The 19,553-nt window shown below is 33.4% G+C and overlaps 1 protein-coding gene across 1 annotated transcript in view; it reads right to left on the bottom strand.

The window, feature by feature from the left end:
• Positions 1–19,553, bottom strand: part of LOC144442439 (uncharacterized) — a 100,917-nt gene that overhangs the window by 53,400 nt on the left and 27,964 nt on the right. Inside the window, exons 4-5 of the mRNA XM_078131791.1 lie at positions 8,676–8,786; positions 2,054–2,118 (exon numbers count right to left, since the gene is read on the bottom strand). Coding sequence (XP_077987917.1) covers positions 2,054–2,118; positions 8,676–8,786 — 176 coding nt within the window. The remainder of the gene's footprint in view (positions 1–2,053; positions 2,119–8,675; positions 8,787–19,553) is intronic.

Genomic DNA, 19,553 nt, shown 5'->3' on the forward strand with positions numbered 1-19,553 from the left:
GACACTTGATTGGAGTCTCTGTGTATAAACATTGATCTGATAATATGGTGGTAGACACTTGATTAGAGTCTCTGTGTATAAATTTTGATCTGATAATATGGTGGTAGACACTTGATTGGAGTCTCTGTGTATAAACTTTGATCTGATAATATGGTGGTAGACACTTGATTAGAGTCTCTGTGTATAAACTTTGATCTGATAATATGGTGGTAGACACTTGAATGGAGTGTCTGTGTATAAACCTTGATCTGATAATATGGTGGTAGACACTTGATTGGAGTCTCTGTGTATAAATTTTGATCTGATGATATGGTGGTAGACACTTGAATGGAGTCTCTGTGTATAAACCTTGATCTGATAATATGGTGGTAGACACTTGAATGGAGTGTCTGTGTATAAACTTCTTTGAGTTATGCAGTAAATATCAATTTTTAACTACAATATGGCCACCATTTGATCAAATTTGCATATATCAAAAAATAGCGCAATGGCGTTATAGCACAACTGTATTTGGCTGTTGCTATGGGCATGGTCTTATTGCTAGGCATATTTACTTACATTTTTGGAATCATTACTCACTTACATTTACCCATGCCACATTTCATCTTTGCAACACACATTTAGCTGTTGCTATGGTTGTGGTCTTGTTGATATTGCATACATTTTTTGATTCCTTAGTCATTTACCTACTCATCCCTGTTGTTATCTGTGTAATATGCATAATCATTTTACTGTTGGTAAGGGCATGGTCATGGTTGCTAGGGCTAGTTGTGTCAAAATATTTTGAACAATTACTGCAGAATAATTGCAACTTGGAATGTGATGAACTCTGTTTTACTAGAATGCCAAAATAATACAAAATAACAATCCACTAACACTCCAACCAAATTTTAGCCCATCTGCTCAGAAATTTTGAAAGTATAGATTTTTGACCAAAAAGACACATTCTTAGCACTAATTTGCATATATTAATTGGATCATTATGTCATGAACAATTCTTAATATAAACACCTTGAAGAATGATCCAACCAAATTTCAGCCCAATTTGTTCAGTAGTTTTGGAATTAAACTTTTCTTTACCAAAAAGACACATTTTCATACCTAATTTGCATATCATTGATGGGATCATCATGTCCTGAACAAGTCTTAATTCAAAGATCCTTAGGAATATTCCCACTAAATTTCAGATCAATCTGCTCTTTAGTTTTTGAATTTAAGTTTTTTGACCAAAAATCACATTTTTTGACCCAAATCACACATTGGGGTAAGATCATTTTGATTTGAACAACACACCCAAGGTAATATACCCACCAAACATCATGGCAATCGTTCCAGCTGTTTTTGACTTTAAGTTGTTTACACACATAGACAGACAGACAGACAGCCAAACAGACAGACACTTTTCCATGCCAATAGCACTGAACCTAAAAGTTCAGTTGTGCTAAAAATTAGTTTGTTACATATGACTAGAATTGGCATGTCTATGTCTAGACAAAAACATCCAAACCACATTTCAAACCAATCGACTCATTTTAGTGGAAGTTTTTACCCAAACCATATTATGCATCTATAGTACGATCACTTACAATTTACACAATTTCCCCTATACACACTCACGCACAAACACACATATACACACACATATACACATAACTGCACACTACCACACATACACATACACATACATGTACACATATACACATAACTGCACACATATATTTGTGGAATGTGTGGGGCCAGAGGATTTTTTAATCCGTCTTTTTTCCCCTTTTCTATTTTTTCTTCAGTATATGGAATTTTTTTTCTATTCCGAAATAAATAAATAAATAAATAATAATAATAATAATAATAATATATACATACATACATATACACATACACATACACATATACACATACACACATATATACACACATATACACATCTGCACATTACCACACATACACATATACATACATACATACACACATACACACACGTACACACACATATACGGTACATATGTATCTGCACATTACCACACACAGTTACACTATAAAATAATTGACTTACTTTTCAACTAATAATTCACCCTCTTCCACCTGTTTTAAGGTTCTTCTCATACGCATTTCTTCTTCCTATGATTAAAACAAATCATAATCACAATTACAAATTATTACTTGGTAAATACAAGTGACCTATGGGGTCTTGTCACTACAACAGTTACTAGACAAGTCGTGATAAACCCCTTAGGTCAAGAGTATTTCTCAAGATGAATGAGAAAACAAATATTAGGGAACAATATAATTATACTATGTACCTCCTCAGGTAATAATGCATGAAAAATTGGAAAAAATAATAGCAACTTGGATTGTGATGAACTCTGTTTTAAAAGAATGTCAAAATAATACAGTGACTGTAATGGCAACTTGGAATGTGATGAATGTCAAAATAATACAGTAATGTCAAAATAATACAGTGACTGTAATGGCAACTTGGAATGTGATGAATGTCAAAATAATACAGTAATGTCAAAATAATACAGTGACTGTAATGGCAACTTGGAATGTGATGAATGCCAAAATAATACAGTGACTGTAATGGCAACTTGGAATGTGATGAATGCCAAAATAATACAGTGACTGTAATGGCAACTTGGAATGTGATGAATGCCAAAATAATACAGTGACTGTAATGGCAACTTGGAATGCGATGAATGCCAAAATAATACAGTGACTGTAATGGCAACTTGGAATGTGATGAATGCCAAAATAATACAGTGACTGTAATGGCAACTTGGAATGCGATGAATGCCAAAATAATACAGTGAGTGTAATGGCAACTTGGAATGTGATGAATGCCAAAATAATACAGTGACTGTAATGGCAACTTGGAATGTGATGAATGCCAAAATAATACAGTGACTGTAATGGCAACTTGGAATGTGATGAATGCCAAAATAATACAGTGACTGTAATGGCAACTTGGAATGTGATGAATGCCAAAATAATACAGTGACTGTAATGGCAACTTGGAATGCGATGAATGCCAAAATAATACAGTGACTGTAATGGCAACTTGGAATGTGATGAATGCCAAAATAATACAGTGACTGTAATGGCAACTTGGAATGTGATGAATGTCAAAATAATACAGTGACTGTAATGGCAACTTGGAATGCGATGAATGCCAAAATAATACAGTGACTGTAATGGCAACTTGGAATGTGATGAATGCCAAAATAATACAGTGACTGTAATGGCAACTTGGAATGTGATGAATGCCAAAATAATACAGTGACTGTAATGGCAACTTGGAATGTGATGAATGCCAAAATAATACAGTGACTGTAATGGCAACTTGGAATGTGATGAATGCCAAAATAATACAGTGACTGTAATGGCAACTTGGAATGCGATGAATGCCAAAATAATACAGTGACTGTAATGGCAACTTGGAATGCGATGAATGCCAAAATAATACAGTGACTGTAATGGCAACTTGGAATGCGATGAATGCCAAAATAATACAGTGACTGTAATGGCAACTTGGAATGCGATGCATGCCAAAATAATACAGTGACTGTAATGGCAACTTGGAATGTGATGAATGTCAAAATAATACAGTGACTGTAATGGCAACTTGGAATGCGATGAATGCCAAAATAATACAGTGACTGTAATGGCAACTTGGAATGCGATGAATGCCAAAATAATACAGTGACTGTAATGGTAACTTGGAATGCGATGAATGCCAAAATAATACAGTGACTGTAATGGCAACTTGGAATGCGATGAATGCCAAAATAATACAGTGACTGTAATGGCAACTTGGAATGCGATGAATGCCAAAATAATACAGTGACTGTAATGGCAACTTGGAATGCGATGAATGCCAAAATAATACAGTGACTGTAATGGCAACTTGGAATGTGATGAATGCCAAAATAATACAGTGACTGTAATGGCATACATACATAAACATACATACATACATACATACATACATACATACATACATACATACATACATACATACATACATACATACATACATACATACATACATACATACATACATACATACATTCCTTTCTACATACATACATACATACATACATACATACATACATACATACATACATACATACATACATACATACATACATACATACATACATACATACATACATACATACATACATACATACAAACATACATACATTCCTTTCTACATACATACATACATACATACATACATACATACATACATACATACATACATACATACATACATACATACATTCCTTTCTACATACATACATACATACATACATACATACATACATACATACATACATACATACATACATACATACATACATACATACATACATACATACATACATACATACAGAGAAAGAGACTGACATACATACAGACACAAACAGACGGACAGACAGACAGACAGACAGACAGACAGACAGACAGACAGACAGACAGACAGACAGACAGACAGACAGACAGATCTCGACATACACACACATGCATATACACTAGTCTAGAGACTATCTTCAGATTCAAATCTAGCAGCTAGTCTCTAGACTATACATGTACAAATACATTAAACACAGCTTTTTGGGTTCACATACAAATATATCCATCTATAAACATGCATATACATGTACATACATACACACACAAAAATACTCCAATACAACAGTACAGTGACATACAAATTACATTCTACAGACACATAGTGAGGTACTCGAATCAATGTGTATGATTTAAAAAAAAAAAATATGTATGTAATTATTTATATACAATACATTTTTTTCTACACATTGATTCGAGTACCTGTGTAGTGAGTACATATGTGCACTGACATCACAGCTACTGTAAAAGTGTACAATGTAAGTCTAGAATGTTATGTGCACTGACATCACGGCTACTGTAAAAGTGTACAATGTAAGTCTAGAATGTTAATGAGGCCCCTTTTCATGAGTCATTACAACTCTTAATCATCAAATATATTACATCATGTCAACTTTTCTACAAATTTCAAAATATTTGTGACTACCCACTACAATCATCCAGGTTTATTAACTTGACATCATTTGTTAGTTCTACACCCTATATGTATATCACACTATTTGACTTTCAACTGTACAAGTGGGCCTCTCATACCACAACACAGACAGTCTATTACTTATCACAGTATTACATGTAATGTGATATTACAACACATATTGTATTATCCTTGGCTTCAATTACCATGACAACCATTTTAGTAACTGACCTGTATAGAACCTTGGTAGCAATAATTGGACTGGTAAGAGATGAAATCAGTTCAGAGTTGACCCACATCCCTACATTTCATTCTTCAACAACACAGCCTATAGGGTAGCCTCTTTCTACTCACTTAGGTCAGACTCCCTAAGATTATCTCAAAACCCAAAATGGCAGCTTGTACTTTCTTGAGAATATTAAGTTGTTTGTCATGCAATTATATTACACACACACACACACACACACACACACACACACACACACACACACACACACACACACACACACACACACACACACACACACACACATATATCATTAGAATATAATTTTTAACATGTAATAAGACATATTAACATGTGGTGAAATCTGGAGAGACGATAAATACTAGTAAACTGACAACTAACATAAACATTATACATACACATTGTGTATATGTGTGTGATATGCTACTCCATTGGTCAAACACTCAATCAATCTGCAATATATTTTGCAGTAAAGGTACACGGAAGGAAGTCATCAGAACTACTTCCATAGAGTTTACACAAAATAGAAAACAGCTTCCAGACTGTATATAACAAACCCAGAAGTAGAAGAGTATACAGAAAATGTGATAGAAGCAGAATTGAATTACACTATATAACAGACACAGACACAGATCAGATACAAATATTGATTCCTCATACTGTTTATATGTTAAATACTTTCACATTAAAATGCATGGCAAAATATAATGAGTGCAGCTATTGAATGACTTTATACATCTTCTGACTCTACGTCTTATATTGTAACAACTTTGTGTTTTGTCAATTATGAATTCAGTGAAATTCATTGCAAGGCTTTGGTAGTACTGTTGTATTCAGTGTTTGTATTAATTCATTGCACTGTTTTAGCAGTAATGTTGTATTCACAGTGTTACTTAGCAGTAATGTTGTATTCACAGTGTTACTTAGCAGTACTGTTGCATTCACAGTGTTACTTAGCAGTACTGTTGCATTCACTGTTATTTAGCAGTACTGTTGCATTCACAGTGTTACTTAACAGTAATGTTGCATTCACAGTGTTACTTAACAGTAATGTTGCATTCAGTGTTACTTAGCAGTACTGTTGCATTCACAGTGTTACTTAACAGTACTGTTGCATTCACAGTGTTACTTAACAGTACTGTTGCATTCAGTGTTACTTAACAGTACTGTTGCATTCACAGTGTTACTTAACAGTACTGTTGCATTCACAGTGTTACTTAGCAGTACTGTTGCATTCAGTGTTACTTAACAGTACTGTTGCATTCACAGTGTTACTTAACAGTACTGTTGCATTCACAGTGTTACTTAGCAGTACTGTTGCATTCACAGTGTTACTTAACAGTACTGTTGCATTCACAGTGTTACTTAGCAGTACTGTTGCATTCACAGTGTTACTTAGCAGTACTGTTGCATTCACAGTGTTACTTAACAGTACTGTTGCATTCAGTGTTACTTAACAGTACTGTTGCATTCACAGTGTTACTTAACAGTACTGTTGCATTCAGTGTTACTTAGCAGTACTGTTGCATTCACAGTGTTACTTAACAGTACTGTTGCATTCAGTGTTACTTAACAGTACTGTTGCATTCACAGTGTTACTTAACAGTACTGTTGCATTCACAGTGTTACTTAGCAGTACTGTTGCATTCACAGTGTTACTTAACAGTACTGTTGCATTCAGTGTTACTTAGCAGTACTGTTGCATTCAGTGTTACTTAACAGTACTGTTGCATTCACAGTGTTACTTAACAGTACTGTTGCATTCACAGTGTTACTTAACAGTACTGTTGCATTCACAGTGTTACTTAGCAGTAGTTGCATTCACAGTGTTACTTAACAGTACTGTTGCATTCACAGTGTTACTTAACAGTATTGTTGCATTCACAGTGTTTGTATTAAGGAGGCTTGCCATTAAATATTTCATGACACTACAAGTCAGGCGTCAAAATTAATTTTTTTAACCCACCTGCCCATTGGGAAGGTATCCTTTCAAATTACATGTCCAACCAAAATTTCTACCTGCCTAATTTTTTTGTACAGTTGGGTATTATAGTATGTTATTGTGGCTCAGTGGTCATTCACTTCATATTGAGTTTTGCATGGTCCTACCTACATGTACCAAATGTATGATAACCAATGCAATCATGTTTTTAAAAAATACCGCCGATGGCGTTATAGCACAACTGTACAGTTTTTAAAAATGTTTATCCATATGCTAGTCCATGCTAACAATAGGTGTTCATTTGCTGAATGACTAACCAGTTGCCTATCCAACCATGTTGCTATCTTTGCGATATACGCGATCATTTGGCCATTGCTATGGGCGTAGTATTGTTGCTAGATATATTTGCATACATTTTTGAATGTTTTTGTTCACTTGTGTATGAATTTTTTATATTATCTTTGCAATATATGTAATCATTTGGCTGTTGCTATGGGCATCGTCTTGTTGCTAGGCAAATTTACATACATTTTTTTAATGTTTCTCCAATTGTTTATTAATCCATGTTGTTCTCTTTGTGAAATACACGACCGTTTGGCTGTTGCCATGGGCGTGGTCATGGTTGCTAGAGATATTTGCATACATTTTTTGAATGTCTACTCACTTGCCTACCAGATGATGTTGTTATTTTAGACAAATATACTGCCATTTGGTTGTTGCTAAGGGCGTGGTCATGGTTGCTAGGGCCAATTTAGTCAAAATGTTTTAAACAAAATCTGCAGAATAACATTTCTAGAAAGATCTCATTGTCGTACGTTTTAAGGTATAAATTTGTTTACCAAAATTCACATTTTTACACCTAATTTGCATATTACTGATGAGATCATTATATACTTAATATTTCTTCATCTATACACCCTCCAGATGCATTCCATCACATTTCAGCCAAATCTCCTTTGTAGTTTTGGAATTACAGACTTTTGACCAAAACAACACATTTTTAGCCCTAATTTGCATATCACTGATGGGAACATTGTGTCATGAACAATTCTTAATATAAAAACACTGAACGTTCCAGCCGAATTTAGCCTAATCTGCTGAGTAGTTTTGGAGTTTCAGTTTTTTGACCAAACATCACATTTTTTTACCCAAATCACACACCAGTGGTAAGATCATTTTGATTTGAACAATTTGCAAACTGGACACCCAAGGTAATATACCACCAAATATCATGGCAATCAGTCCTGTGGTTTTTGACTTTATGTTATTTACACACACACACACACACACACACACACACACACACACACGCACACTTCCACACACTTACATACATATATACATACATAATCTGTATGTATACATGTACATGTAGACACAATGCACTGAGTTCAGTATGTACATGTTAGATCAGATAATTGATATGATAAACTACTTACAGCATTGAATTGTTCATACAATAATTCTAAGTACTTTTTACGTCCAAGATAACCTCTGAAATGACACTGGATACAAATTGCTGCCTTCTCTTCCTTTGTCAAGTTATCAACCTACAATGACAAAACAAAGATTGATTATCATTCTACTGCAAAGTAGAAATAGGACATAACTGTATATTATGGAAGTTGTATACAATGTATGTATGTAATTACATTATGTATGTATCTGTATGTAGTTATATTACCGGGTATGTGTACATGGATAGGTTGTGTCTATCTTTACATAGTTGTGTACATGGATGTGTCTATCTTTACATAGTTGTGTACATGGATAAGTTGTGTCTATCTTTACATAGTTGTGTACATGGATAAGTTGTGTCTAACTTTACATAGTTGTGTACATGGATAGGTTGTATCTATCTTTACATGTTTGTGACATTACGCAATTTCCATGCAAAGATTGACCTGTATCACTTACATGCTGAATACAAGCTTTTGAAGAAAGACAAAGTGGAACTTGTAGATTCGAGGCTCACATTGTTAAAAGTCAGTGTCATACAAGGTACACAGTCTAAACTATATCACTGTCAGTGTCATACAAGGTACACAGTCTAAACTACATCACTGTCAGTGTCATACAAGGTACACCGTCTAAACTACATCACTGTCAGTGTCATACAAGGTACACAGTCTAAACTACATCACTGTCAGTGTCATACAAGGTACACAGTCTAAACTACATCACTGTCAGTGTAATACAAGGTACACAGTCTAAACTACATCACTGTCAGTGTCATACAAGGTACACAGTCTAAACTACATCACTGTCAGTGTCATACAAGGTACACAGTCTAAACTACATCACTGTCAGTGTCATACAAGGTACACAGTCTAAACTATATCACTGTCAGTGTAATACAAGGTACACAGTCTAAACTATCACTGTCAGAGTCATACAAGGTACACAGTCTAAACTATATCACTGTCAGTGTCATACAAGGTACACAGTCTAAACTATATCACTGTCAGTGTCATACAAGGTACACAGTCTAAACTACATCACTGTCAGTGTAGTACAAGGTACACAGTCTAAACTACATCACTGTCAGTGTCATACAAGGTACACAGTCTAAACTACATCACTGTCAGTGTAATACAAGGTACACAGTCTAAACTACATCACTGTCAGTGTCATACAAGGTACAGTCTAAACTACATCACTGTCAGTGTAGTACAAGGTACACAGTCTAAACTACATCACTGTCAATGTCATACAAGGTACACAGTCTAAACTACATCACTGTCAGTGTAATACAAGGTACATAGTCTAAACTACATCACTGTCAGTGTCATACAAGGTACACAGTCTAAACTATCACTGTCAGAGTCATACAAGGTACACAGTCTAAACTAATATATCACTGTCAGTGTCATACAAGGTACACAGTCTAAACTATATCACTGTCAGTGTCATACAAGGTACACAGTCTAAACTACATCACTGTCAGTGTAGTACAAGGTACACAGTCTAAACTACATCACTGTCAGTGTAATACAAGGTACACAGTCTAAACTACATCACTGTCAGTGTCATACAAGGTACACAGTCTAAACTACATCACTGTCAGTGTAATACAAGGTACACAGTCTAAACTACATCACTGTCAGTGTCATACAAGGTACACAGTCTAAACTACATCACTGTCAGTGTAGTACAAGGTACACAGTCTAAACTACATCACTGTCAATGTCATACAAGGTACACAGTCTAAACTACATCACTGTCAGTGTAATACAAGGTACATAGTCTAAACTACATCACTGTCAGTGTCATACAAGGTACACAGTCTAAACTATCACTGTCAGAGTCATACAAGGTACACAGTCTAAACTACATCACTGTCAGTGTCATACAAGGTACACAGTCTAAACTACATCACTGTCAGTGTAATACAAGGTACACAGTCTAAACTACATCACTGTCAATGTCATACAAGGTACACAGTCTAAACTACATCACTGTCAGTGTCATACAAGGTACATAGTCTAAACTACATCACTGTCAGTGTCATACAAGGTACACAGTCTAAACTACATCACTGTCAGTGTAATACAAGGTACACAGTCTAAACTACATCACTGTCAGTGTCATACAAGGTACACAGTCTAAACTACATCACTGTCAGTGTAGTACAAGGTACACAGTCTAAACTACATCACTGTCAGTGTCATACAAGGTACACAGTCTAAACTACATCACTGTCAGTGTCATACAAGGTACACAGTCTAAACTACATCACTGTCAGTGTCATACAAGGTACACAGTCTAAACTACATCACTGTCAGAGTCATACAAGGTACACAGTCTAAACTACATCACTGTCAGTGTCATACAAGGTACACAGTCTAAACTACATCACTGTCAGTGTCATACAAGGTACACAGTCTAAACTACATCACTGTCAGTGTAATACAAGGTACACAGTCTAAACTACATCACTGTCAGTGTAATACAAGGTACACAGTCTAAACTACATCACTGTCAGTGTCATACAAGGTACACAGTCTAAACTACATCACTGTCAATGTCATACAAGGTACACAGTCTAAACTACATCACTGTCAGTGTCATACAAGGTACACAGTCTAAACTACATCACTGTCAGTGTCATACAAGGTACACAGTCTAAACTACATCACTGTCAGTGTAATACAAGGTACACAGTCTAAACTACATCACTGTCAGTGTCATACAAGGTACACAGTCTAAACTACATCACTGTCAATGTCATACAAGGTACACAGTCTAAACTACATCACTGTCAGTGTCATACAAGGTACACAGTCTAAACTACATCACTGTCAGTGTAATACAAGGTACACAGTCTAAACTACATCACTGTCAGTGTCATACAAGGTACACAGTCTAAACTACATCACTGTCAGTGTCATACAAGGTACACAGTCTAAACTACATCACTGTCAGTGTCATACAAGGTACACAGTCTAAACTACATCACTGTCAGTGTCATACAAGGTACACAGTCTAAACTACATCACTGTCAGTGTAATACAAGGTACACAGTCTAAACTACATCACTGTCAGTGTCATACAAGGTACACAGTCTAAACTATATCACTGTCAGTGTCATACAAGGTACATAGTCTAAACTACATCACTGTCAGTGTAGTACAAGGTACACAGTCTAAACTATCACTGTCAGAGTCATACAAGGTACACAGTCTAAACTACATCACTGTCAGTGTCATACACGGTACATAGTCTAAACTACATCACTGTCAGTGTCATACAAGGTACACAGTCTAAACTACATCACTGTCAGTGTCATACAAGGTACACAGTCTAAACTACATCACTGTCAGAGTCATACAAGGTACACAGTCTAAACTATATCACCATTTCAAATCATAATTTTTGGAAAATAATTATAGAATACATTTTTTTGAAAACAATAATTAGAATTACCATAAGGTGATCAAGCTGTCTTGTAACAAAGCAATCTGAGTGTACATGTAGTATATCTTCATTATATCCTAGAACCATGGTTATTCAGCTATTTGATACGTGTACATGTATGTCTTACCAACAGCCACCTTCTCACCAACTCTACATTTCAGACATTCAGCTCATCAATGTTAATTTTTCTGGCGCCAGCCAAATACAAACTCTTGCCAGTTTCAATACCACTGGGGGCAAAACTATATGCATGACAGCCCAGGTGAAAATGAATGTGCTCTTCTAAGTTGTGTTGGTCACCCCTCTGGTGATTCCTTATGATAGTAAATATTTTAATGTTGTCACTTGTATTAGCAATAGATTTTTCCATATGACACATTTGCCATCGATTTCTTTAAAGTTTAACTCTATGACTGAATTAGTCTTATCCAATTTCTATGGTAACAGACATGAGATTTGATTTGATTTTATTGGCTTTATGGTGTTTATTTGCATCTTCAATAGTACCTTGGGAATTCCAGCTGTACATGAAGTCATTCTTTACCATACTATCCATTGGCATTTTTCCATACAGTCCATTAATGGCCTCCCTGAATGTATTACATGTAGGAATCACACTATGGCAGTACATGTACTTACAATATATATGATCATAACATCAAACTATAGCAGTACATGTATTTACAATATATGTGATCATAATATCACACTATGGCAGTACATGTATTTACAATATATGTGATCATAATATCAAACTATAGCAGTACATGTATTTACAATATATGTGATCATAACATCAAACTATAGCAGTACATGTACTTACAATATATGTGATCATAATATCAAACTATAGCAGTACATGTATTTACAATATATGTGATCATAATATCACACTATGGCAGTACATGTATTTACAATATATGTGATCATAATATCAAACTATGGCAGTACATGTATTTACAATATATGTGATCATAACATCAAACTATAGCAGTACATGTACTTACAATATATGTGATCATAATATCAAACTATACATGTATTTACAATATATGTGATCATAATATCAAACTATAGCAGTACATGTACTTACAATATATGTGATCATAATATCAAACTATGGCAGTACATGTACTTACAATATATGTGATCATAACATCAAACTATAGCAGTACATGTACTTACAATATATGTGATCATAATATCAAACTATACATGTATTTACAATATATGTGATCATAATATCAAACTATAGCAGTACATGTACTTACAATATATGTGATCATAACATCAAACTATGGTAGTACATGTACTTACAATATATGTGATCATAATATCAAACTATGGCAGTACATGTACTTACAATATATGTGATCATAACATCAAACTATAGCAGTACATGTACTTACAATATATATGATCATAATATCACACTATGGCAGTACATGTACTTACAATATATGTGATCATAACATCAAACTATAGCAGTACATGTACTTACAATATATGTGATCATAATATCAAACTATAGCAGTACATGTACTTACAATATATGTGATCATAATATCAAACTATAGCAGTACATGTACTTACAATGTATGTGATCATGATATAAAACTATAGCAGTACATGTATTTACAATATATGTGATCATAATATCAAACTATAGCAGTACATGTACTTACAATATATGTGATCATGATATCAAACTATAGCAACTTACATGTACTTACAATATATGTGATCATAATATCAAACTATGGCAGTACATGTACTTACAATATATGTGATCATAATATCAAACTATAGCAGTACATGTATTTACAATATATGTGATCATAATATCACACTATGGCAGTACATGTATTTACAATATATGTGATCATAACATCAAACTATGGCAGTACATGTATTTACAATATATGTGATCATAATATCAAACTATAGCAGTACATGTACTTACAATATATGTGATCATAATATCAAACTATGGCAGTACATGTATTTACAATATATGTGATCATAACATCAAACTATGGCAGTACATGTATTTACAATATATGTGATCATAACATCAAACTATGGCAGTACATGTATTTACAATATATGTGATCATAATATCAAACTATGGCAGTACATGTATTTACAATATATGTGATCATAACATCAAACTATGGTAGTACATGTACTTACAATATATGTGATCATAATATCAAACTATGGCAGTACATGTACTTACAATATATGTGATCATAATATCAAACTATGGCAGTACATGTACTTACAATATATGTGATCATAATATCAAACTATAGCAGTACATGTACTTACAATATATGTGATCATAATATCAAACTATGGCAGTACATGTACTTACAATATATGTGATCATAATATCAAACTATGGTAGTACATGTACTTACAATATATGTGATCATAATATCAAACTATAGCAGTACATGTACTTACAATATATGTGATCATAATATCAAACTATAGCAGTACATGTACTTACAATATATGTGATCATAATATCAAACTATAGCAGTACATGTATTTACAATATATGTGATCATAATATCAAACTATGGCAGTACATGTACTTACAATATATGTGATCATAATATCAAACTATAGCAGTACATGTACTTACAATATAATGTGATCATAATATCAAACTATAGCAGTACATGTACTTACAATATATGTGATCATAACATCAAACTATGGCAGTACATGTATTTACAATATATGTGATCATAACATCAAACTATGGTAGTACATGTATTTACAATATATGTGATCATAACATCAAACTATGGTAGTACATGTACTTACAATATATGTGATCATAACATCAAACTATGGCAGTACATGTACTTACAATATATGTGATCATAATATCAAACTATAGCAGTACATGTACTTACAATATATGTGATCATAATATCAAACTATAGCAGTACATGTACTTACAATATATGTGATCATAATATCAAACTATGGCAGTACATGTACTTACAATATATGTGATCATGATATCAAACTATAGCAGTACATGTACTTACAATATATGTGATCATAACATCAAACTATAGCAGTACATGTACTTACAATATATGTGATCATGATATCAAACTATAGCAGTACATGTACTTACAATATATGTGATCATAACATCAAACTATAGCAGTACATGTATTTACAATATATGTGACCATAACATCAAACTATAGCAGTACATGTATTTACAATATATGTGATCATAATATCAAACTATGGCAGTACATGTATTTACAATATATGTGATCATAATATCAAACTATAGCAGTACATGTACTTACAATATATGTGATCATGATATCAAACTATAGCAGTACATGTACTTACAATATATGTGATCATAACATCAAACTATAGCAGTACATGTATTTACAATATATGTGATCATAATATCAAACTATGGCAGTACATGTATTTACAATATATGTGATCATAATATCAAACTATAGCAGTACATGTACTAACAATATATGTGATCATAACATCAAACTATAGCAGTACATGTATTTACAATATATGTGATCATAATATCAAACTATAGCAGTACATGTACTTACAATATATGTGATCATGATATCAAACTATAGCAACTTACATGTACTTACAATATATGTGATCATAATATCAAACTATGGCAGTACATGTATTTACAATATATGTGATCATAATATCACACTATGGCAGTACATGTATTTACAATATATGTGATCATAACATCAAACTATGGCAGTACATGTATTTACAATATATGTGATCATAATATCAAACTATAGCAGTACATGTACTTACAATATATGTGATCATAATATCAAACTATGGCAGTACATGTATTTACAATATATGTGATCATAACATCAAACTATGGCAGTACATGTATTTACAATATATGTGATCATAACATCAAACTATGGCAGTACATGTATTTACAATATATGTGATCATAACATCAAACTATGGTAGTACATGTACTTACAATATATGTGATCATAATATCAAACTATGGCAGTACATGTACTTACAATATATGTGATCATAATATCAAACTATGGCAGTACATGTACTTACAATATATGTGATCATAATATCAAACTATGGTAGTACATACTTACAATATATGTGATCATAATATCAAACTATAGCAGTACATGTACTTACAATATATGTGATCATAATATCAAACTATGGCAGTACATGTACTTACAATATATGTGATCATAATATCAAACTATGGCAGTACATGTACTTACAATATATGTGATCATAATATCAAACTATGGCAGTACATGTACTTACAATATATGTGATCATAATATCAAACTATAGCAGTACATGTACTTACAATATATGTGATCATAATATCAAACTATAGCAGTACATGTATTTACAATATATGTGATCATAATATCACACTATAGCAGTACATGTACTTACAATATATGTGATCATAATATCAAACTATAGCAGTACATGTACTTACAATATATGTGATCATAATATCACACTATGGCAGTACATGTACTTACAATATATGTGATCATAACATCAAACTATAGCAACTTACATGTACTTACAATATATGTGATCATAATATCAAACTATGGCAGTACATGTATTTACAATATATGTGATCATAACAAGTATGTTTACTTGAACATCAAACAAATTTCATATAGAGATGATTTCACTATACTGATGATTCTCTGTTGTCATGGAAATTGATGATTTCCGTATGGAAATTGATGATCTTTGTTGCCATGGAAATTTATGACTGTTGTCATGAAATTGATGACTTTCTGTTGTCATGGAAATTGATGATTCTCTGTTGAACTAGGTCATATGTAAAATTTATCGAAGATGACTAATCCTGGCTGTTATACTTTGCATAAATGCAAAAGCAATCAATTTACTAAGTACTAACAATATCTCTGTTTTAAACTCACTGTGTAATATCTAAGCAATAAACCCACCCCCTACACCCTGGGGATGGTATACCAACAGGTTTTGACCAGGGAACAAAATATATGCACGAGTGCAGAAAAATCGGAAACAAGATAAGAACTAACATTTTCTGTTTTCATTTGTGCTGCTATGGGTAATTTGCATAACAATGAACCTGTTATCAATGGACAGCTGATCGGACCACAACATTTGTAGCAGACAACAAACAGTGAACATCACAATATTTGGAAGTGTGCCAACTGTTCATTATCACTCATTTTAGACATGCTAGTTTGATGTCTATACCAATCAGATCTCTCGATTTGCACCATCAATATACTGGAAATCCGAATATAATATATGATAACTTGATATTACTGATAATTCAACTACTTTAAATCTGGTCACTTAGATAAAACTAATATTAATAATAATGTGGATGTGGATTTATAATGTGCTTTTTCTCCTGAGCGCTCAAGGCGTACACAATTATTACCCCTGGCACAGATCAATGGCAGCACACCGGCACTTTATCCTTCCTCAACTCCCTTGGGAACATACAATCCATTGCCACCTTCTATATTGAACACATATTGCCTGGCCTATATTCGGGCTGTAGCACCCGTTTATTACACCCAAGGGACTGTGAGTTACCAGAATCACATGCTATTTCCCTCGGCCTTTAGCCTCGGGAAATAGCATGTGATTCTGGTAACTCACAGTCACGAGGGGGTAATGAACGGGTGCTATAGCCCGAATATAGGCCAGGCAATATGTGTTTTATAATATACCTCATGCTGTGAACTCGCGGTGGCAGACGACATCGTCTGAAGCTGCCATTTTGACCTGCTTTGAACGTGCGGTGGTCACGTGACCATGTAAAAGTTGATACTATAGTCATTCTATTTTCCTATCATGTGACTGATTCTAGCGAATCATGGCACAGCATTATCACTAGGTATATTATAAAAGCACATATGATTAAAGCATTCACATGCCAACCACTATCATACCAGGTCCCCAACTATACAGCTGGGTTGACTAAGGCACAATCATGGTTCAAATCTTGCCCAAGGAATTTAGCCATTCAGAAACAAACAGCAGTGATGGGGCTTGAACCTGCAACCTGCAGATTCCAAGCCGACCACACTAACCATTCGCCTATAATGACTCCTAGACCATATTGACATATTGACATACTAACTGAACATAGTGACAATATACTATTGAAAATATATGTCTCAACGTCACAAAAATGACTTTAATACACATTTCTACATACACCATTTTTACTTTAGTATATATTATACATAGGGGAATTTTTCAGTAGATCAATTTTATACTAACTATAGACAATCTTATACTATAGACAATAAATTCTAGAACTATAGACAGTAGAATTCGATATCTATCTTATACTATAGACAACGGAATTCTAGGTCTATCTTAACTATAGACAATGGAATTCTAGATCAATCTTATACTAAAGACAATGGAATTCTAGATCTATCTTATACTATAGACAATGGAATTCTAGATCTATCTTATACATGTACTATAGACAATGGAATTCTAGATCTACCTTATACCATAGACAATGGAATTCTAGATCTACCTTATACCATAGACAATGGAATTCTAGATCTATCTTATACTATAGACAATGGAATTCTAGATCGATCTTATACTATAGACAATGGAATTCTAGATCTATCTTATGCTATAGACAATGGAATTCTAGATCTACCTTATACCATAGACAATGGAATTCTAGATCGATCTTATACTATAGACAATGGAATTATAGATCTTATACTGTAGACAATGGAATTCTAGATCTATCTTATACTACAGACAATGGAATTCTAGATCTATCTTATGCCATAGATGATAGAATCCTAGATCTATCTTATACTACAGACAATTGAATTGTAGATCTATCTTATACCATAGACGATGGAATTCTAGATCTAGACTTATACTACAGACAATGGAATTCTAGATCTATCTTATACTACAGTGTTTTTAAATTATCAAACCCATCATTTACATGTATCAATTCAAATCAAAATATAGAACGGTTACATACTGTGTTTTTAAATTATCAAACCCATCATTTACATGTATCAATTCAAATCAAAATATAGAACGGTTACATACTGTGTTTTTAAATTATCAAACCCATCATTTACATGTATCAATTCAAATCAAAATATAGAACGGTTACATACTGTGTTTTTAAATTATCAAACACATCATTTACATGTATCAATTCAAATCAAAATATAGAACGGTTACATACTGTGTTTTTAAGTTATCAAACCCATCATTTACATGTATCAATTCAAATCAAAATATAGAACGGTTACATACTGTGTTTTTAACTTATCAAACCCATC

This window comes from Glandiceps talaboti, chromosome 11, assembly GCF_964340395.1.
Source record: "Glandiceps talaboti chromosome 11, keGlaTala1.1, whole genome shotgun sequence".
NCBI lineage: Eukaryota > Metazoa > Hemichordata > Enteropneusta > Spengelidae > Glandiceps > Glandiceps talaboti.